Source organism: Perca fluviatilis, chromosome 11, assembly GCF_010015445.1.
Source record: "Perca fluviatilis chromosome 11, GENO_Pfluv_1.0, whole genome shotgun sequence".
Lineage (NCBI taxonomy): Eukaryota > Metazoa > Chordata > Actinopteri > Perciformes > Percidae > Perca > Perca fluviatilis.
The window spans coordinates 9,621,690-9,642,978 of NC_053122.1; the positions used below are offsets into that span (position 1 = coordinate 9,621,690).

General features: G+C 38.4%; 1 protein-coding gene across 1 annotated transcript; it reads left to right on the forward strand.

Annotated features, from left to right (window-relative positions):
- The first annotated feature begins 4,474 nt into the window (after window positions 1–4,474).
- On the forward strand, window positions 4,475–17,390 carry LOC120567813 (myosin-7-like). The gene is made up of 39 exons (XM_039814860.1): window positions 4,475–4,489; window positions 4,739–4,781; window positions 5,219–5,427; window positions 5,521–5,664; window positions 5,789–5,945; window positions 6,034–6,061; window positions 6,147–6,255; window positions 6,412–6,504; window positions 6,593–6,656; window positions 6,744–6,842; window positions 6,949–7,052; window positions 7,146–7,284; window positions 7,834–7,952; window positions 8,038–8,187; window positions 8,292–8,462; window positions 8,547–8,856; window positions 9,572–9,654; window positions 9,794–9,999; window positions 10,427–10,550; window positions 10,876–11,012; window positions 11,107–11,362; window positions 11,460–11,702; window positions 11,795–11,971; window positions 12,071–12,216; window positions 12,307–12,397; window positions 12,468–12,857; window positions 13,659–13,785; window positions 13,859–13,977; window positions 14,058–14,254; window positions 14,493–14,676; window positions 14,756–14,921; window positions 15,004–15,128; window positions 15,225–15,533; window positions 15,737–15,940; window positions 16,032–16,328; window positions 16,436–16,540; window positions 16,632–16,727; window positions 16,830–16,964; window positions 17,282–17,390. The coding sequence occupies exons 3-39, from the start codon at window positions 5,227–5,229 to the stop codon at window positions 17,297–17,299; spliced, it is 5,823 nt and encodes a 1,940-aa protein (XP_039670794.1). The 5' UTR covers window positions 4,475–4,489; window positions 4,739–4,781; window positions 5,219–5,226; the 3' UTR covers window positions 17,300–17,390.
- Window positions 17,391–21,289: the final 3,899 nt, after the last annotated feature.

A 21,289-nucleotide genomic window follows, 5' to 3' on the forward strand; every position in this document is an offset into this window, starting at 1 on the left:
AATTGTCCACTGTACAGGGCACATTGCATTTTGAGTTTGCAGTAGCTTTTTAGCAAAAGTGGTGTGTTTGGAATTATCAGAGGAGGATCTGGGTAGGATGAGCTATATGGATGCCTACAGAACAGTAGTGGACAGTCTTTTTGACAAGTGAACTAAGAAAAGTTTGTACAGAAACACCACAGCAACAATGACTAATCACCTACAGTACAATGGATATATAACATAATAGAACGAGAACCTCATCAGTTACCACTTTAAAACTGCTAAAATAGTACTATACAAACTGCAATAGCATGAACGTATGATAAATGAAATGTTCTTTGTTTATATTATTGTTATGCATGGTAGCAACACAAAAAAACAACCATCTACCCATTTAAAAATTAGGTTTCACCAGAAATTTTGGACAAAGAAAATTAGACATCATCCAGTGGTGACCAAACCTTTGTTTTTACATACATTTAACTCATTCCCTCCATTTTGATAAGATAACAGACTTAAATGTATAAAGATCTAAACTAGATAAATTGAATCTACTAACCTTCATATCAGTAGTGAAGGTCAGTCTTTCTCTGGTATAAAGCATCTTCTTTCCAAAGCCAGACAAGGAAGGGCCATGTGGAAAACAGAGAAGAGGCAGACTTGACAAATATGTCTGGCTGACAATGGATAATCTGGACTTCAGGTGTAGTCATCCAAGAGAGACCTAGGGAATTCAAGAAACACCATTTCATCAATCAAAATAAGACATTGGAAGTAAGGGTATCTTGTGGAAAAATGTATTTGTTTATCAGTTTTCCAAATTAACAGATTTTCCAACAGATTAAGAGTTTTGCATCCAAAAAAGTAGACAGTAAAAGCTTTTAATCGTCAACAGTACCTTTCCATTATTTCGCCAAGTGCTAATCGTTCGAATCGAAGAAAAGGAGTACTCAGGATTTGATTCCACACAGAGGTCCACAGTCTGAATAAGTGGGAAGACAAGGCAAGAGAGCAATCAACTCCTTGCCTCTACCAGAGCTCAACACCCCTTTAGACGTGACCTCTTACAACAACAAAGAACAAATACTAACAATAGCTTTGCTGGCTCTAGTTTCAAACTTAAGTGAAACAAGGTGCCTTACATCTTCTGTCATGTGTTCATGTGATTGTAAAAGTCAAAGACACAAGGACTGTGGACAGCTGGGAATGAGACCTTTAATGGATGGAGTGGTTTGCTAGAGCCTGGAATAGCCTGAGGGATAAGTGAAGGAGATGAGAATTCTAGTTTGAAGACAAGCAGGGACATGACCTGGTGAGATGTGATCTGATGAAAGGAAGACAACGGACGTTCCTGTTGCATTACTGGCCAGCATGCTTTCTATGATTTTCATTTGTAAACACTTGAGAAGCAATTTCTAAAATTTGGTCTGAATACAGACTCATTAAGCATATTCTAGTATATTAACGATACAAACAAACAATAAATATCCAATATTACATAACATATAATTGGTTTCTTGTGAGCTTATCACCTGTTGCTGCTGATCAAATTATAAATAAAAAGTTGTCCTGACTACCTACGTCCTCAAGCTGTCCTCTGAACCAACAAGCCCTGAAAGGCAGCCAGCAGGAATTTCACAAGTTATCTTTGTGCTCAAGGATACAGAAGAAAACAATGCCATGCCAACAGAAGCAGGACAAGGGCACATGCAGCAGGCAACTTTTGGATAGAAGCCTATATAGAAGTCAGTATAGGTCTCAACAATTTGAATTTGTTTCAGTGCACAACATATGTTGTATATGTAGGTTTTTATTTATTATATTCAATCATATTTATTTAAAAACAAAAACAAACATAAGATATTATATTTGGTCATCTGTGACACTGGTAGACACAAAATAAACTGTTGCAGAAAACACAGCAACAAAATCCAGGTAATGTTTGCTTAAGTAATAGAGTACAGACTGTTTTTATTCAATAATTGGCTTAAGTTTCTCTCATTTATTATAGCCAAATATGATAGAGTTCTCAATGTACATGTTTGTTGCCCCTCCATGGATGCCTATACTGCAGATTTTTTTTTTTCATCTTTTAACCTCGAAAAATCTGTTAAAAACCCAACAAATAATAAGGTATCTATGGTGTTTCCCTAAATAATATTGAATTGCTAGACTTTAATATCTTCCATCTACCTGTACAATTTTAGATTCATTTCAAACCTACCATTTGTATCTCAAAGTTTAGAAAAGTCTGTTGCCTATCAATTTATATGACAAAAGAATAACAATATTTTTGAGCAATATATATCAGGCCGCCATTGTCAATAAGAACTTGTTCTTAATGACTTGCCTGTAAAAAGAGAAAGGTAAAATTAAAAAAAGAATTTAAAACAATTGCAGCACAGAAACAGCTCTCATTAAGGTTATTAATTATTAGCCGCTCGCCGCTGAATCTGGGGCTTGTTCAATTTTGTTTCTCCTTAATTTGAGTTCTGCATTTGACACATACAACCACAATATCCTCATAAATCACCTTGTAAACTGTGGAATTATTGGCCCTATACTATTTTTTTGTTTCACATGCGTTCTTTCAGGTCTGACATAATATTAATTTCCACTGTTATGCAGACGACACACAACTGCAACTTAAAAATAATCTTGGGAACCTGTCCTTTAATGTCAAGCACCCCGCCAGCAATTTGGGTGTGATTTATGACTATGAGCTTTTTTGATTTACAAATCACAAACGTAGTACAATCATGCTTTGTCAAACATAGAAAAATTACAAAAGTCATTATCGCAAGCAGACCTTGAAAATATAATCCATGCTTTCCTCTCATCACGGCTTGATTCTCCGGCTTGTCCGAAAATCGTCTGCCAGACTTAACCAATTCAAAGAGACAAGACCATATCGCTCCCATCCTTGCAACACTACACTGGCACTAAAATTGATTTTAAACTTGTACTAATTACTTTTAAAGCCCTACATGGGGTTGCTCCTACATAAATCTGATATTTGCTTGTGCCCTATGACCCTAGCCACTGTCTGCACTCCTCAGGTACAGTAGATTTTTCCCACTGCCTGCCTTTTTACCAAAGCAAACTGGGCATTTTCCATGAGAACTCCCTACCTGAGGAACTTTAGTTAGCAAACCGTCTTGCTTCCTCAAACAGTCAGAGTGCTGAAAGACACAGGCGAGGATAAATAGAGAGCGTATTTTCCTCGCCACATTCAGTTGTCTAGATTACTGCATGAACTGAAGGGACTGTGGGTATTGCAGATGGCATCTGTATTGGCATCCTCGGAGAGCACTTTTAGTGTTTAAACCCCACAACTATTTCTATAGTCTCACTGACAATCTTTATTGGGTATCAAAGCTCATATGCTTGCCATACCTTGTCCAGGTCATTGAAAAGTGTCAAAAGGTCAGCTCAAGGAACTTACATTTTCATGTAATATGACATATGTTTGATTGCATAGTGTCTGAATAGTTCTATTGCTGGTAAAGAAAAGAAAACAATGCCAAGTGACCAGGGTTAGACATGCATATATCCGTTAACAGTGGTGAATGATAAGAAAGGGCTGTCACAGCTGTGACCTTGGCCTTGTCTTGCCTATCTGTAAACAGCTGCAGCTCTTTATTCTCCCTCTTGAAATGCATTTCACACCCTATCACTTGACAGACTATTGTTGAACTTTAGATTGAGATGTTTGATGTCCCATAAATCCTGCGAGTCTGCTAGCCTACTTTATTTAGTTAAAGTATAGTATATGTAGTAGTATAGTATAGTAATATGAAGGCATGTGTGAGGAGAATGTGTCTGCCATGAATGACAGACATACATCATCTAGGAGAAAAGTGGATCTAACTTCTAAGCAACAAATAACAATAATGTATGCTGTTATGTAGCATGCAGTAGTCCTATCATGTCTTAATCATATATTGATACAGAACATTTATTTAAATCAGGATTAATTTAACATTATCAACATGTGTTGTAGATGGAAAGGGATTTTCTACTTCACAATAATCATGCACTTAAAAGTTTATCAAGCATTACTTTATGTATATCAAAAAGCATTGGAACTTCAAATTAACAAATGTCCAGCATTACCCTAATTAATTTTTTTATTTTTGTATTATTATTTTAGAACCTAATCTGATGTTGATCGTCATGTCAAAGCGGTTTCATACAAATTACTAGGACAAAAGAGAATGACATGATAGATTGCAGCAGCTTGTCCATGCTCCCCCACCTCCGGCCTTCCCCTTTCTTTCTCAGGTCCAGTCCAGCATATAGTTTGATGATCACAAGGTGGCAGCAATAAATAGTAGCCCTAGGCTCTACCTAATTTGGAGAAAGCTTTTTGTAATAGGCAACCTGGATGCCATTTCTCTGATATGCATCCCCATATTTGGTTGCCGAACAACCTTTATTAATGGAGAGGCAGCCTGGTGTCAGCTACTGGATCCATCATTTCACTTGACAAAGGTTGACGGTCAAGGTAAGAAAAACATCCACATAATTGAGAAACTGATACGTTGTTTGTGTAAGATGTTAAAATCACTCCCAGCTATATATAGACAATTTTGCTGCTTGCTACATTTTGTAAAGCTTAGTGATACATTTTGGGTGAGAACATTTGTTAAAATTGTGTCACTGGGATTTGTTTTAATTTTTACTTGTCACTTAATTTGTCTTAATTAAATAATGACGTAATATGACATTTGGTTTTCTTCTGTCTACTTAATAGAAATACCGCAGATCCCAATTTCCTGTGGAGTGAAACACTTTAGGTAAAATTCACAGCTACATTGAAGTGACAACAGTTAACCCTAAAGCATCTTGCTTTTCTTTTTGGGGTTGTTATTGCATACAAAAGGCCTTACACATCCAATTTGTAAAGGACCTGTGCCTGTCTCTATAGCTCTAATGTTAAAGGCACATCCATTTAACCTTTATTTCTGTAGTTTTGTTTAATAAAAAAGAATAAAGGATGATAGGTTATAAATAGTACACCAATGATAGTATGATCAATGATTGTAAATATAGTTTTTTGTATGGGGATATACAAAACTTGTGTTTGTACAATTTACAGGTTCATTATGTCAAGTTTATTTTTTAATTATGCCGTTTGTCTAGATTTCCATGGGTCTCATGTGAATGAGTAATGGTTCATACATGAGTTTGCAAAGAAAACCACAGGTTGTAAAATATGCTTTATTCTCAAAAGGTTGAAAAATGGGTGACGCCGCCATGGCAGAGTTTGGGCCCGCTGCTCCTTTTCTTAGGAAGTCAGACAAAGAGCGTCTAGAAGCCCAAACTCGTCCATTTGACATAAAGAAGGAGTGCTTCGTTCCTGACCCTGAGGTTGAGTACGTAAAGGGAACCGTCACTAGTCGTGACGGTGACAAAGTCACTGTTCTGACTGAATTTGACAAGGTTTGTACACCATACAGTATCAATTCAGTTCAGTTCAAATGTATGCCAATACAAGTCTTGAACTTTGTTTAAGACTGTTATCTCTTGCTGCAGACTGTGACAGTGAAGGAGTGTGATGTACACCCTCAAAACCCGCCAAAGTTTGATAAAATTGAAGACATGGCGATGTTCACCTTCCTCCATGAGCCCGCTGTGCTGTTTAACCTCAAAGAGCGTTATGCAGCATGGATGATCTATGTAAGACAATAAAGTGTAACATAAAACCTCACCTACCCATTGATAAAGCATTGTTTAATAAGCAACATCGTTATGAAAAGTTAACACATTATCTTATTTTATTATCTGTTGCTTACTACAACAGACCTACTCTGGGCTCTTCTGTGTGACTGTCAACCCCTACAAGTGGCTGCCAGTCTACAACCAAGAGGTGGTTGTTGCCTATAGAGGAAAGAAGAGGTCTGAAGCTCCTCCCCATATTTTCTCCATCTCTGACAATGGCTACCAGTACATGCTGTCAGGTAAATATTCTATTTTAGCCTCATTTTCTTTAAATATTCAACGTTGACATAATTTTGAAAACACTTTGAAAATCTCTCTTGCTGACAGACAGAGAAAACCAGTCAATCCTTATCACGTAAGTCACACAGCCAAAAAAAATCCCTTAAGTAGTTAAGGGTCATAGGTCTTGGTCTAAAACCTTCTGTCTCTCTTCAACTCAGTGGAGAATCCGGTGCCGGAAAGACTGTCAACACCAAGCGTGTCATTCAGTACTTTGCCAGCATCGCTGCTGCCCCGAGTGCGAAGAAAGATCTGGCTGCTGAAAAGAAGGTCTGTACTACAAAATATACTTCTGAATATTTCACAAAGTATCAGTTGTAAAGCACAATCACACTTCAATTAAAAATAATTTCTAATAGCTGAAACACATTTTGCAATTTTACTTGGCACTGAACCTGAAGGTGTGTCTTTATTTGACAAAATCAGGGTACCCTGGAGGATCAAATCATCCAGGCTAACCCTGCTCTGGAGGCCTTCGGGAATGCCAAGACCATCAGGAATGACAACTCCTCTAGATTTGTGAGTGTCTGTGTGGTTGCAAATGGTCATTTTTAAATTGAAGTGATTGAATTAACAGGACTAAAATGAGCGGCTCACTTCCTCTTAGGGTAAATTTATCCGCATTCATTTTGATAACCGTGGGAAGCTGGCCTCTGCTGATATTGAAACTTGTAAGTAACATGGTTTATGTAACACATTTAAATGTATTACCTACCAACTTATCAGTGTAGCACAAAAACAATTGTTTTCTTGAACAGACCTTTTGGAAAAGTCTCGTGTGACCTACCAGCTCAAAGCTGAGAGGGACTACCACATTTTCTACCAGATCTTGTCTCAGGCAAAGCCGGAACTTCTGGGTATAAATCTGATAAAATGCTGTAAATCTCCATCAAAAGTGAGTTATGACTGAATCTTAATACAGTTAGATATTTTACAGCACATTTTTTTTCTTTTCCTCCTCAGACATGTTGCTTATCACCAACAACCCTTACGACTACGCCTTCATCTCCCAAGGAGAGACAACGGTAGCCTCTATCAATGATTCTGAAGAGCTGATGGCCACCGATGTGAGCTGAATCTTCAAATCCCAGTCCAAAATGAATTTTCACATCAACTTTTACTCTGCCAGAAATGCATTTTTGATCTTATGTTTTTTTCAGGAAGCCTTTGATGTGCTGGGCTTTACCCAAGAAGAGAAGAACGGCATTTACAAGCTGACTGGTGCCATCATGCATCATGGAAATATGAAATTCAAGACCAAGCAACGTGAAGAGCAGGCAGAGGCTGATGGCACTGAAGGTGAGAAATGTTTTTTTTTAAACAAACTACAGCAAACGGTGCTAAACACAAAAAAACCCAAAGAACTCATCATTGACTTCAGAAAGAGCAGCACAGACCCCTCCTGCTATCTATAGATGGTGACTGCGTGAAGAAGGTCCAAACGTATTACCTATTTGACTTGCTGCCCTCTGGGAAGTGCTACAGATCACTCAAAACCCAGAATAACAGACTCAAACACAGCTTTTCCCCCACAAACAAAAACCGACAAGTGTTCAATATTCTTAAAAGTGCCATTTCTCAATTCAGTTTTAAACTACTTTATTTTATCTATTTATTTATTATCTTGTGGAATGAATGTGTGGGGAGAATGTGTTTTTTTCTCTTTCACTTAGTGGCACCCTGTAGGAGTAGCACTCTGAATTTCGTTGTACATTTTTAATGTTACAGTACAATGGAAATAAAGGCATTCTATTCTATTCTAAAGGAATCAGGGATAAAAGAATGACAAAAACCTTGAAGCAGTGAAAACCTTGATTAATTAATCCAAATACCTTAATGCCTCAACAGATGCTGACAAAGTTGCATATCTGATGGGCCTGAACTCTGCTGACCTCATCAAAGGTCTCTGTCATCCAAGAGTCAAAGTAGGAAATGAGTGGGTCACCAAGGGACAAAATGTCGCCCAGGTAAGAGAATATGAAAATGTTTATTAAATTCCAAAATAAAGTCCAGAAACTTTACTAAGGTGTTTTATGTATATTTCCTTTTTAGGTGAACTATGCTGTTAGTGCACTGTCTAAATCAGTGTATGAGAAGATGTTTCTGTGGATGGTGGTGAGAATTAATCAATCCCTGGACACCAAGCAGCCTCGCCAGTATTTCATTGGTGTACTGGACATTGCTGGATTTGAGATCTTTGATGTGAGTTTGAAAAAAAACACACTCTATATGAAGTAGTCTAGATAGTAGTAGTAGTTTAAGGAGAAAGTATTAAGCCTGTCATACTGTGGACTTTTTCATTACAGTTCAACACCTTTGAGCAGCTGTGCATCAACTTCACCAATGAAAAACTGCAACAGTTTTTCAACCACCACATGTTTGTGCTGGAGCAGGAAGAGTACAAGAAAGAGGGCATTGAATGGACATTCATAGATTTTGGTATGGACTTGCAGGCCTGCATTGACCTGATTGAAAAGGTGAGAAAATCTACTTCTGTATGTTCAGCCATACATAAAGATTGATTGAAAATGTTCATAACCCTCATATTTTTGTCCCTTCAGCCCATGGGTATCATGTCCATCCTTGAAGAGGAGTGCATGTTCCCCAAAGCTTCTGATACCACCTTTAAATCTAAGCTCTATGACAACCATCTGGGGAAATCTGCCAACTTCCAGAAGCCCAGAATTATCAAAGGAAGACCAGAGGCCCATTTTTCCCTGGTTCACTATGCTGGAACTGTTGATTATAATATCAACAACTGGCTGGTGAAGAACAAGGATCCTCTGAATGAGACCGTTGTAGGACTCTACCAGAAGTCTAATCTCAAGCTGTTATCTGTCCTCTTTGCAAATTATGCTGGATCAGATGCAGGTAGGAATAAACGGAAGGGCAAATTCAAAAAGAATGGATTGCAGCCGCTGATAGCACACTGAATTGCTCATCACTTGCAACAACTATCGCCCCATCTCAAGTAAAAAGAGTTAACGTTATTAAACTGATCGTATTGTTAATTTTGTTAATTTTTGATCACTGAGTTAGAGATGATTTCTTTGCACACTGCATAAGCCTATTGCCATTGCATAAGCCTAAATCATGGGTATGATTCAGGCAAGGAATTTAATACATGACAGAAAGAAACAGTATTTGGGATTCTGTCAGTACTGTTGGTGTTTTCAAACACATACCTTCAGACTGTTAAAGATGGCATTATTTAAAGCAATGGACACTTTTTATGAATGCGCTTCATTACCACCAACTCTCTGAAGACTAATCATTTTACTGTAACTGAGTGTGGCTATCAGTGCTGCTCTTTGTGAATTGGACTGCAGAGAAAGGGGCCAATTTTGCCCCAAATGTCTGCATATTACCTAATTTGAATATGTACCACAAGCACAGGAACTTGCCTGGCAACGGTTAGGGGTACACAGTTTATTTTTGTCTTGTAAGTGCAACTTTAGCAGCTGCAAAAGCTGCGCAATCCTATGATGAATTTGCCCCTGAATGTACTGCATTTACCATAGTGGGAACTGCAAGAGAACTGGGTTCGTTAATGCAATCTAATGCGTTGTACACTGGCTTATTATAGCAGCTGAAGGTGGAAAGGGCGGCAAAGGAGGAGGAAGCAAAAAGAAGGGTGCATCCTTCCAAACAGTGTCTGCCTTGCACAGGGTTAGTAAACATAAATGTCTGAATGGCTATTCATATGAAAAACAATGGCTGAGACTAAATTCTACATTGATAACAGAGATATGCAACACATCAATAACCTAAACTGAGTGTTAACCACAGGGTTAAATTACCTCCTCAGGAGAACCTGAACAAGCTGATGACCAACTTGAGGTCTACTCACCCTCACTTTGTTCGCTGCATCATCCCCAATGAGACCAAGACTCCTGGGGCCATGGAGAACCCTCTGGTGATGCACCAGCTGCGCTGTAATGGTGTGCTGGAAGGCATCAGGATCTGCAGAAAGGGCTTCCCCAACAGGATCCTCTATGGAGATTTCAAACAGAGGTGTCTGTCAGATATACAGATGGCTGACAAGTTTTTGGCACTCTGATAGAGGAATGGACACCATTCTACCATAACATATTTCCTCATTTAGTGTTTTGATGATCTGGAGAAGATCACTGTCTAAGACGTTGCTCCACAAATCTCCAATAGGTGTTCAATTTGAGGGATATCTGGTAACTGTGAAGGCTGTAGCATATGATTCACATAATTTGATACTAATCATCTGTTCAGTAAATCTTAATGGCCTGTTTGCATTTGTTATGTTTCTCTACTTAACTTTTTTTGTTTTCATTTGTCACCCAATGATACATTCTACTATCTACACTCTAACAGGAATAGTTATTTAGCTGGGCATATTTTGGGAGTTGATATTTGACATGACATGCTTTCCGAAAAACTGAAATTATCTTTTATCTTCATTACAAAGATACCGCATTTTGAACCCAAGTGCTATCCCTGAGGGACAGTTCATTGATAACAAAAAAGCTTCAGAGAAGCTTTTGGGCTCCTTGGATATAGACCATACCCAGTACAAACTGGGGCACACCAAGGTAAGTATTGGTGAAATACATTTTGGCACATATAGTATAAAGCATATACATTTCTATCTCAGTGTGATAAGGAACTGTGATACAATATGTTTTGTGGTTTTCTACTGACTGCAATTCTTTAACTACAGACAACTGTGGGGCATCACTTTGTTCAACTACACCTGCTTTCATTCACAATTATTACTATCCATGTTATGTTATAACAGACAGAAATCTGTCTATATTGAGCTGGGCATGAGCCTTGGTATTCAAAGCACACACCTCCTCAATGTGGGTGTCTCTTGTGTATGATATTGGTGTTTTCTTTTTTTTTTAAAAATATTGTGTTTTTTTAACTTGGGGCTTTTTTTTTTTCCCCGAGGAGATGCGAGATGACCGCTTATCTCTAATCATCACTAGGATCCAGGCAAGGTCACGAGGTGTTCTGGCAAGAATTGAATTCCAGAAGATTGTAGAACGCAGGTACATGCACTAAGTTAATTGAAATATATTGAATATCCAGGAACTAATTACTAGATTACAACATTACAATATCTTCATGAATCAATGTCTACAGGGATGCATTACTTGTGATCCAGTGGAACATCCGTGCTTTTATGGGGGTCAAGAATTGGCCCTGGATGAAGATGTTCTTTAAGATTAAACCTCTTTTGAGATCAGCAGAGACTGAGAAGGAAATGGCCAATATGAAGGAAGAGTTTGCCAAACTAAAAGAGGCTTACGCAAAATCTGAGGCCCGCAGGAAGGAACTTGAAGAAAAAACAGTCACTCTTCTCCAAGAGAAGAATGACCTGCAGCTCCAAGTTCAATCTGTAAGTTAAAAATGTTAAAATCTGTCAGCATTACAAATAATATTAAAATCAAACCAAGTCTGCCAATGCATAATGTTGTGACTTTAAATTATAACAGGAGCAAGATAATCTTTGTGATGCTGAAGAAAGATGCGAGGGGCTGATCAAAAACAAGATTCAGATGGAGGCAAAAGCCAAAGAGCTGACAGAAAGACTGGAGGATGAGGAGGAGATGAATTCTGAATTGACTGCTAAGAAGAGGAAGCTGGAGGATGAGTGCTCTGAGCTGAAGAAAGACATTGATGACTTAGAGTTAACTCTGGCTAAAGTGGAGAAAGAGAAGCATGCCACAGAGAACAAGGTACCACAAACACTAAATACTGTGAAATTAGTCTGCGTGTCCCAAATAACATTCATGTTAAAGTCCCTGATACAAATTTCTTCTGGCCACAGGTAAAGAACATGACAGAAGAGATGGCTGCTCTGGATGAAATCATAGCTAAGTTGACCAAAGAAAAGAAAGCCTTACAGGAAGCTCATCAGCAAACGCTGGATGATCTGCAGAGTGAAGAAGACAAAGTCAACACTCTGACCAAGGCCAAGGCTAAGCTGGAGCAGCAAGTGGATGACGTAAGAACATAGTAAATAAGAGTGTGTTGGTATGTTTTTTTTTTATTGAAATATTGTGAATAAATTAAACTGAAAGGCTGTAATTATCACCCACTGCAGCTCGAAGGCTCCCTTGAGCAAGAGAAGAAAGTGCGTATGGACCTTGAGAGAGTAAAACGGAAGCTTGAGGGAGACCTAAAGTTAGCTCTAGAGAGTGTCATGGACCTGGAAAATGACAAGCAGCAACTCGAAGAGAGACTGAAAAAGTAACATTAAAAGTGAACTTGTAAGAAACACAAATAGATGTAAACTACGGTATGTGGCAGCTGGTACATATTTTACTTTTTCATCCACAGGAAAGATTTTGAAATCAGCCAACTCAATGGTAAAATTGAAGATGAACAAGCAATGAGTGCCCAGCTCCAGAAAAAACTGAAGGAGTTACAGGTAATGTTAAATTAGAAGAACTGAGTTAATTTACTTGTGCAGTGAAAAAAATAACTTGATTTTGTTCTAGGCCCGTATTGAAGAGCTGGAGGAAGAGCTTGAGGCAGAGCGAGCTGCCAGAGCCAAGGTGGAGAAGCAGAGAGCAGACTTGTCCAGAGAGCTGGAGGAGATCAGTGAGAGGCTGGAGGAGGCTGGTGGAGCAACATCTGCCCAGATTGAGATGAACAAGAAGAGAGAGGCTGAGTTCCTGAAACTCCGCAGAGACCTTGAAGAGGCCACTCTGCAGCATGAAGCCACTGCTGCCACACTCAGGAAGAAACAAGCTGACAGTGTGGCTGACCTGGGAGAGCAGATTGACAACCTGCAGAGAGTCAAGCAGAAACTGGAGAAGGAGAAGAGTGAGCTCAGACTGGAGCTGGATGATGTGGTCTCCAATATGGAAAATATTGTGAAGGCTAAGGTAAAATACTTTTATGTATTATATATGTTTCTACTCATTGTTAGTCTAAGTGCGCTTTTACACCTATAGTTCTGTAGACTCAGTGGAATTCAGGGGTGAAGTTGCAACATTGTTGCATTTTTTGTTTGGTTTGGATAGTGTTGTCAAGCGCACCAAACGTTGTAAACATTGCTGGTCTATTGGACAGAATATTCAGGTGAAAATGACTGACATTTCCTGATCTCAGAAAAAATGGAGCAACACCAAGTTTATATTGTCTTTGGTTTTCTTGTTTTGCTTTAGTGTTTCTAATATTTTAGAAGAAGGCGAACAATACGAGCAGCTGACAAGACAGCGAGTGAAGAACAGGGTGGGCCCTGATGGGAGAGAGAGAGATGATGATGATGTGTTGTCACTGACGACAAGCGATGTATCATAATAGGTTATGGATTTGAAAATTATCATCGCTTAAATCATATATAAGTCTGTAAATTGTGGGCAAGGTTGAAACTGCAGGCTAGTAAATGCACGTTTCCACGTTTACTTTCCTTATTTGGGTCTGATCGCATTCTCAACTAAAGTGCACTGAACATTAAGTGCACTTGGAAGCAAACCGTTTTCAAGCAGCCCAGAGTTTGGTTGTTGGTCGGCACCAGAGTTCGAATGAGCTTTCACGCCAACACAAACAAACCAGACTATCTGACAAAATGCTCCAGAATTCGGTAAAACAGAACAAACTGCTCAGGTGTGAAAGCAACCTAAGACACCTTTCTTTAATTTTGAAGTAGGTTATGCGCCACTCCTGATGTTTTTTGTTTTCAGAATAATTTGGAGAAAATGTGCAGGTCTCTGGAAGACCAGATGAACGAATACAAAACAAAGGCAGAAGAGGGACAGCGTACTATCAATGACTTCACCATGCAGAAAGCAAAGCTTCAAACTGAGAATGGTAAACATTTGATATGAACTGTGTGTTTTGTTTGGGATATTATGAACTAATTTAATTCTTTCATCAAAATTAGGTGAACTTGTAAGGCGGCTAGAGGAAAAGGATTCCCTGGTGTCCCAACTAACCAGAGGAAAACAGTCCTACACTCAACAAATTGAAGACCTTAAAAGACAACTAGAGGAGGAAGTCAAGGTAGCAATCAACAGTAACTAGTAACAACTTGGTACAGATGGTGGTACATATAAATGCAACAAGATGTGCTTTTATTACAGGCCAAGAATGCGTTAGCCCATGCAGTGCAGTCTGCTCGACATGACTGTGACCTGCTCAGGGAGCAGTATGAGGAGGAGCAGGAGGCCAAGGCTGAATTGCAGCGAGGCATGTCCAAGGCCAACTCTGAGGTGGCTCAGTGGAGAACTAAATATGAAACTGATGCCATCCAGAGAACCGAGGAACTGGAGGAGGCAAAGTAAGACATTTTGAGATGCAAATTCATCATTTGTTATGTAATTTCTAAAGAGACGTTTTTACTTTGTCTAGCAGATCAGCTTTTTGTTTGTGTTATGTTCCTACTAAAATGTAAGACGAACAAAAAGTTTGTCTGTTAGATGACCGAGCAGCCAGTCACATTAGTTAAATTCATTAGAATTTATCCAACTATCACAACTGCAGGAACATTAAATGATTTGAATGATCCATTTCCAAAGGAAAAAGCTGGCTCAGCGGCTGCAGGATGCTGAGGAGGCTGTGGAAGCAGTGAATGCTAAATGTTCATCTCTGGAGAAGACCAAACACAGGCTGCAGAATGAGATTGAAGATCTCATGGTGGATGTGGAGAGGTCTAATGCTGCTGCTGCTGCTCTGGACAAGAAGCAAAGAAACTTTGACAAGGTTGCATTTAAAATATGGCACTTTTGCTTTTTTAGATAAATTATTAAAGTAAAATGACCTTTAAGCATACATATTTCAGGTCTTGGCAGAATGGAAACAGAAGTATGAAGAGTCTCAAACAGAGCTGGAGAGCTCTCAGAAGGAAGCCAGGTCTCTGAGCACTGAGCTCTTCAAACTGAAGAACTCGTATGAAGAATCTCTTGAACAGCTGGAGACCATGAAGAGAGAGAATAAGAATCTACAGGGTATGGGTCAAACCAGCTTACACCGCTACTGTAGATTTTTATTATGACCAAACCATTAATAATGTGACATTTTGTTTCTCAGAGGAAATATCTGACCTCACTGAGCAAATTGGTGAGAGCGGAAAGAGTATCCATGAGCTTGAGAAGATTCGAAAACAGTTAGAACAAGAGAAGTCTGAGATACAAACAGCCCTGGAGGAAGCAGAGGTATCTTGAATGTTGAACAGTGGACTTCATGAACATTGTTTTGGTACTTGGTGTAACTAGTCATGTATTTCCTTTTCATTCTTTATTTAAAAATAGGCCTCACTGGAACATGAGGAAGGGAAGATTCTCAGAGCCCAGCTTGAGTTCAACCAGATTAAGGCTGATCTTGATCGCAAGTTGACTGAGAAAGATGAAGAGATGGAGCAAGCAAAGAGAAATCAGCAGCGAATTGTGGACACACTTCAAAGCTCTCTTGATGCTGAGACTCGCAGCAGGAATGAGGCTCTCCGTTTGAAGAAGAAGATGGAGGGAGACCTCAATGAGATGGAGATCCAGCTAAGCCAGGCCAACAGGCAGGCAGCTGAGGCCCAGAAACAACTTAAATCTGTTCATGCACATTTAAAGGTATGAATGAAGTGAAAAAAATAAAACTATTATTTAATTGTTTTTCGGGAAAGAACTCGGAATTGAAATTCTTTGGGTTTTGATCTTCAAGGATGCTCAACTTCAACTTGATGATCTTCTTTGAGCCAGTGAACACCTGGACATATTGCGTTGCAGTATCACTTTATTCTACTTGCTTCACAATAAATTTCCTGCATTTCCAGGACCTTCAGCTCCAGCTTGATGATGCTCTTCGGGCCAATGATGATCTAAAAGAAAACAATGCCATTGTTGAGAGACGCAACAACCTGCTTCAGGCCGAAGTGGAGGAGCTCAGGTCTGCTCTAGAGCAAACTGAGAGAGGTCGCAAACTTGCTGAGCAAGAGCTGCTGGATGTTAGTGAAAGGGTGCAGCTCCTGCACTCACAGGTGAGATGCAGCGATTGTCAATATTTTCTAGCATCTTTGTTTAACATACACTGTTTTCACAAGGCAAATTTTAATATTTCTGTAAAACTAGAACACCAGCCTGATAAATCACAAGAAGAAGCTGGAGGCTGATACATCCCAGCTTCAGGCAGAAGTTGAAGATGTGGTGCAGGAGTGCAGAAATTGTGAAGAGAAGGCCAAGAAGGCCATTACTGATGCTGCCATGATGGCAGAGGAGCTGAAGAAAGAGCAGGACACCAGTGCTCACCTGGAGCGTATGAAGAAGAACATGGAGCAAACCATCAAAGACCTGCAGCACCGTCTGGATGAAGCTGAACAGATCGCCATGAAGGGAGGCAAGAAGCAGGTGCAGAAGCTCGAGGCCAGGGTGAGTTAACTTGGCTCTTTGGCTCATGCATCATTTAAATATGTCAAATAAATTACTGCTCTATGTACACTACAGAGGTGGCTGACTTTTTTGACAACATCCTGCAGGTCAGGGAACTTGAAAATGAGGTGGAAAGTGAACAGAAAAAGGCCAGTGATGCTGTAAAGGGAGTAAAAAAGTATGAAAGACGTATCAAGGAGCTTACCTATCAGGTAACTATCAATCTGGACCAAAGTCTATTTATTTATTTTGAATTAAAATATACATACATTTTTATATTAATGGTGTTTTTGCACAATTTAGACAGAAGAAGACCGTAAAAATCTAGCTCGTCTTCAAGATTTGGTGGACAAGCTGCAGCTGAAGGTGAAATCCTATAAGAAGGCTTCTGAAGATGCTGTAAGTATAGTGAAATTCAAATGCAATACTTGTACATAACAGTACACGTAAGCTTTATCTGATCAGATATAATAAGTAACATATATGGTGTGTGTTCTACAGGAGGAACAGAGCAACAGTTATCTTACCAAGTTTCGTAAGCTTCAACATGAGTTTGATGAAGCTGAAGAGAGAGCTGACATCGCTGAGTCTCAGGTCAACAAGCTACGTGCCAAGACCCGAGATGCGGGGTCAAAAGTCAGTATTAATAGGTCATATATCGTACATAATTGTATATACATGTAAAAATGGGAAATTTATATTTTTTGCTTTCAAGGACAACCATCTTGTTCATATAATGTATAACAACGAGGTGCTGGTCTTTCACTGATGTGTCAGTGGTCCCCCAGCAGGGCGTTGACTATTACTACATTTAGAATACTCCTCTGAGGGGCCTAAAGTGTGAATAATTTGGGGATACTGATTCAATCTGTTATGACAAGGGTTAAAATAATACTATTTAATCAAAAACACATCTCACAATTTATCTTGTATTTTGCTTTCTTTTGTTTCAGAGAGGACTTGAAGAGTGAAGAGTGAAGTTTCCTCAAAAATGACTGTTTCTGAGGCACCTGTTGCCTCCCTAAGCATGTGTTGTGTTCAATAAATGTAGTATGCATCTAACAGTTTCTTGACTTCTCATTGACAAAGGCTCTTGTGGTTCATGATTATAGGGAACTAATCTTGACTTATTTCAAGAATAACTTAATTAAAACAATACATTTAAATTAAATTACTTTTAGAAATAAATGTATAATTAAAGTATATGTTTAGTAAACTATAAAAATATGGTTATGCTATATACATACATACATATATATATATATATATATATATATATATATATATATATATATATATATATACACATACATATGTGGGTTGGAAAAATTGATAGACCTATGACTCCTAAGTGAATTGCGAATACCCAATCAATTAAATTATTCTAAGTATATGTGTGTGTTAAATATTATGTATAAAACAAACAAAAAAGTCAATCTCATCTGTTGTAATGTCATTGGATAAAAATTGTAGTTGGCCAAAAAGACCCCAAGACAAATTGGGAAACCAGTAAAGGTTTTACTCATATAATTAGACTGTCCCTTCAGAAAAATAAATTCTGCTGAAGGAAAATGTATCCTGATCATGAAAACTAAAAAGGACATCTACATGTATACATTGAATTCATGAATTCATGTAATTATTCTTATTTATTTCCAAATACATCATGTTTGGTCCTCCAAAAAAGCAATTTAATGTTTGTGTCAGAGATTACTGACTTCTGTTGCCTTTAAATTAAATTGCCTAAGTGAAGACAATGTAATACCATGTTCACTCAGGCTGTTTTCATTATATGAGTCTTAAAAAAAGAAGATTTGTGGATAATGTTTTGTGGCTTCAAACTATTTTCTCATATATAAACTCCATTTTCACTTACTACATCTGTTTTCATTAGTGAATATACTGGACTTTTTCAACCTCATTTATCTGATATATTATCGAAAGTCACTTGGCATCATGATCAGCAGTTTAATGTGCATGCATTCTATTTAAGTTTGGTTAAGAAGGTAAAAGGATAACAATTAACCCTCACACACTGATGACACCTATAATGCTATTTTTATACTGATAATACTACACAGCTGGTAAATAATTAGTAAGGTGTTATCATTTTACCTTTTCCTTTGTAAGTATTCCAATTGTTTTTTTGCAACATGCCAATTCAAAATAAACACAAATATAGGATTTCCCTAAATTAAAAGCTATTATTGAATGTTTATCAAGGTTTCTCTATTTAAACTGGATTGTAAAAAAGTGAAATTAATAAAGAACCCTCACAAGTGACAATGTGATAAGGACGATAAATATTACGACGATTAACTTGAATAGTTCACTATTAGCCTAACTCATAACAGTTTTGCAACATTGCATTTTGAGTTTGCAGTAGCTTTTTAGCAAAAGTGGTGTGTTTGGAATTATCAGAGGAGGATCTGGGTAGGATGAGCTATATGGATGCCTACAGAACAGTAGTGGACAGTCTTTTTGACAAGTGAACTATGAGGAGTTTGTACAGAAACACCATAACAACAATGACTAATCACCTACAGCAGGGGTTTTCAATAGGTGAGGCGCAGGGGAGGCGCGACACGCCAAGAAAAAATGACTCTGTATGCAGCTCTATTGATATCGGTAATTGTGCGTGCGTGTATTAGCTTTAAAATGTATTGTTTCCTTGTCCCAAGTCAACAGAAGTAAGCATTAAGGAAAAAGACAGGACCCAGCAAAAAACGTAGGAAATATGATCCTGAGTTAAAGTTAGGTTTCACCTGGTCGGGGTCTGAGGCTGCACCGCAGTGTGTCGTCTGCAAGGAGGTGCTAGCAAATGACAGCATTGACCCTGACCCTGATTAAAAGCAAATACAGATCAAAGCTGCAGGTGGAGGACTTGTGTTTATTTCTCTCTGCAGTGCAGCCTCGCATCGAACACCCCTGCGCATCAAAAGCGCGGCCTCATTGTTCCCACTGACAGACGCGGCGTCAGCTGATTTTGCCGGAGCTTCAGCCACGAATGTATTTTGAAAAGTTGACTGACAAATATAAAACCGGACGTCGCTTAGTGTCCACTCTCGCTGTAAAAAGCTGTGCAGCTTCAGGTTTATAAAGGACGCGGTATGCTGTCGACATGCTGCGGCAGATGTGTCGCGTTTGAGCTCTGTGCATTTCTATAGTTTCGGTTTTCCACCTCTGATGTAGAGCAGCGTACAGCCACTTCCCTAAGCTTTGTATCATTCAGAGACCAGAGACTCAAACGGGGCTCTGTGTCTGTCAGAGGGTCAGAGATCTACCATATCAGCAGGGCAATCACGTATTGCAAAGCAGGTTATGGTGCAGGTAGATTATTTTCTGAAATATAGTGACTTTACTCTTGTAATAGCCTATAACAAAGATGGGATGGGTTATATTTTGAATGTGCACAAAGTTTTGGACACAGAAATCTTGCTCAAACATCTGAAATATTACAGTCCAAGGGTTTATTAATAAATGTAAATGAATATTGTATAATTGAGGTTACTTCCTCAACAAAAGATGCAAAAGATAAGGTAAGAGTAAATTATGCCTAAGGTACATGTGTGCTGACTCAGATATAATTAGAAAAGTCGATCTAAAGGAGAATAACGCAATACAGAATGCCTGATAGCCTAACTGCAATATATTCCATTATGTTTTTATATTTGGATTGTAATATGTTTCCCTTTACATAAAGATATTTCCAGCATATTGATTCAGAAAAAGGTAGAAATAGGGGCATACAAATTCACCAGAATGCAGGAAATGAAGTGTTTAATGCTCAAAAGTTTCAGGGGGTGGATCCCCAGACCCCCGCATCATAACACATGTTAAGCATATTTTGTTGACTTGTGGATAGGCCCACTGATTTTGTGATGATTTTAAAAGTAGTCTCAATTAGACCTGAATGAAGTTGTAAATTATTTGCTGTTGCAAAGAATCGTTTATGAATGCACTTTTTAAAAAATGTATTCAAATACAATATAAAAAAATATTTACATTTTATCAGTTGTTAATGAAACTCATTAAACACACAAAAGATGGCATTTACTGCGGAGGTGTGTGTGGGTCAGGGCAGGCAGACAAAATTTTGGGGAAGGGGGGGCTCGGCTGTTCTTATCTACTTTAAGTGGAGGCTCAAATTCACCCAATTTGAAAACCCCTGACCTACAGTACAATGGATATATAACAGTCCTTCCAGAAAAACGCGGAGTTTTTTTGTGATTGTTGCGGGCAAAAATCCTTGATTATTTCTTAAAAAATGCGATGTAATATGCAGGATATTTATGAAATTTTATGCGATGAAATTGCGGGACCTTGCAAAAAATGCGGGAACTTGCAAAAACTGCGGTTTGATGAAAAAGAGAAGAAAAAGTGATTCCCCCAACACCCTGCTTTTTTTAAATTTAATTTCCAAAAATAGTTTACAGATATTCAGTCATTGCGATAAGTAAACAAATAAGATACAAAAATATATACAAATAATATAATATTAAAGTAAAAATAAAAGTAATAGTCTAAAACCAGTCTAAACAAAGGGAAATAAAAGATACAAAAGAGACAGACTTTCAAAAATCGTTAATAATATAGACAGCAGGAGCACTTAAACAAAGAAATGTGAGTAGACATCAGATATTAAGATAGCTGTCTTATTGGATACCAACTTAAGAGACTCAGAGTACATGTCAAATTCAACCTCCAACACCCTGCTTTTCGATGATGTTCACGTCGCGTAATTACGTCACTTCATAACGTTCCCATGGCAACAGGGGAAAATGGCTGCTCTTGTGTGAAGTAAACGCAACATTTTTTCAACTTTCTGCTACGATATATGTGACTTTTTTGCAACGAAAATGCGGGGATTATGAAATCATGCAAGCGCCGCATATTTTGCACGGAAATCGGCAATTTATGCGGCGAAAGTGCAGCATATTTGAAAAAATGCGGCCCCTGCA

Bases quoted from the DNA above. Each gene is read 5' to 3' on its own strand.
- LOC120567813 (XM_039814860.1), top strand. From the start codon at position 5,227: ATGGGTGACGCCGCCATGGCAGAGTTTGGGCCCGCTGCTCCTTTTCTT. The intron at 7,053-7,145 runs GTGAGCTGAATC...TGTTTTTTTCAG, and splicing joins AAGAGCTGATGGCCACCGAT to GAAGCCTTTGATGTGCTGGG. The intron at 11,972-12,070 runs GTAAGAACATAG...CACCCACTGCAG, and splicing joins TGGAGCAGCAAGTGGATGAC to CTCGAAGGCTCCCTTGAGCA.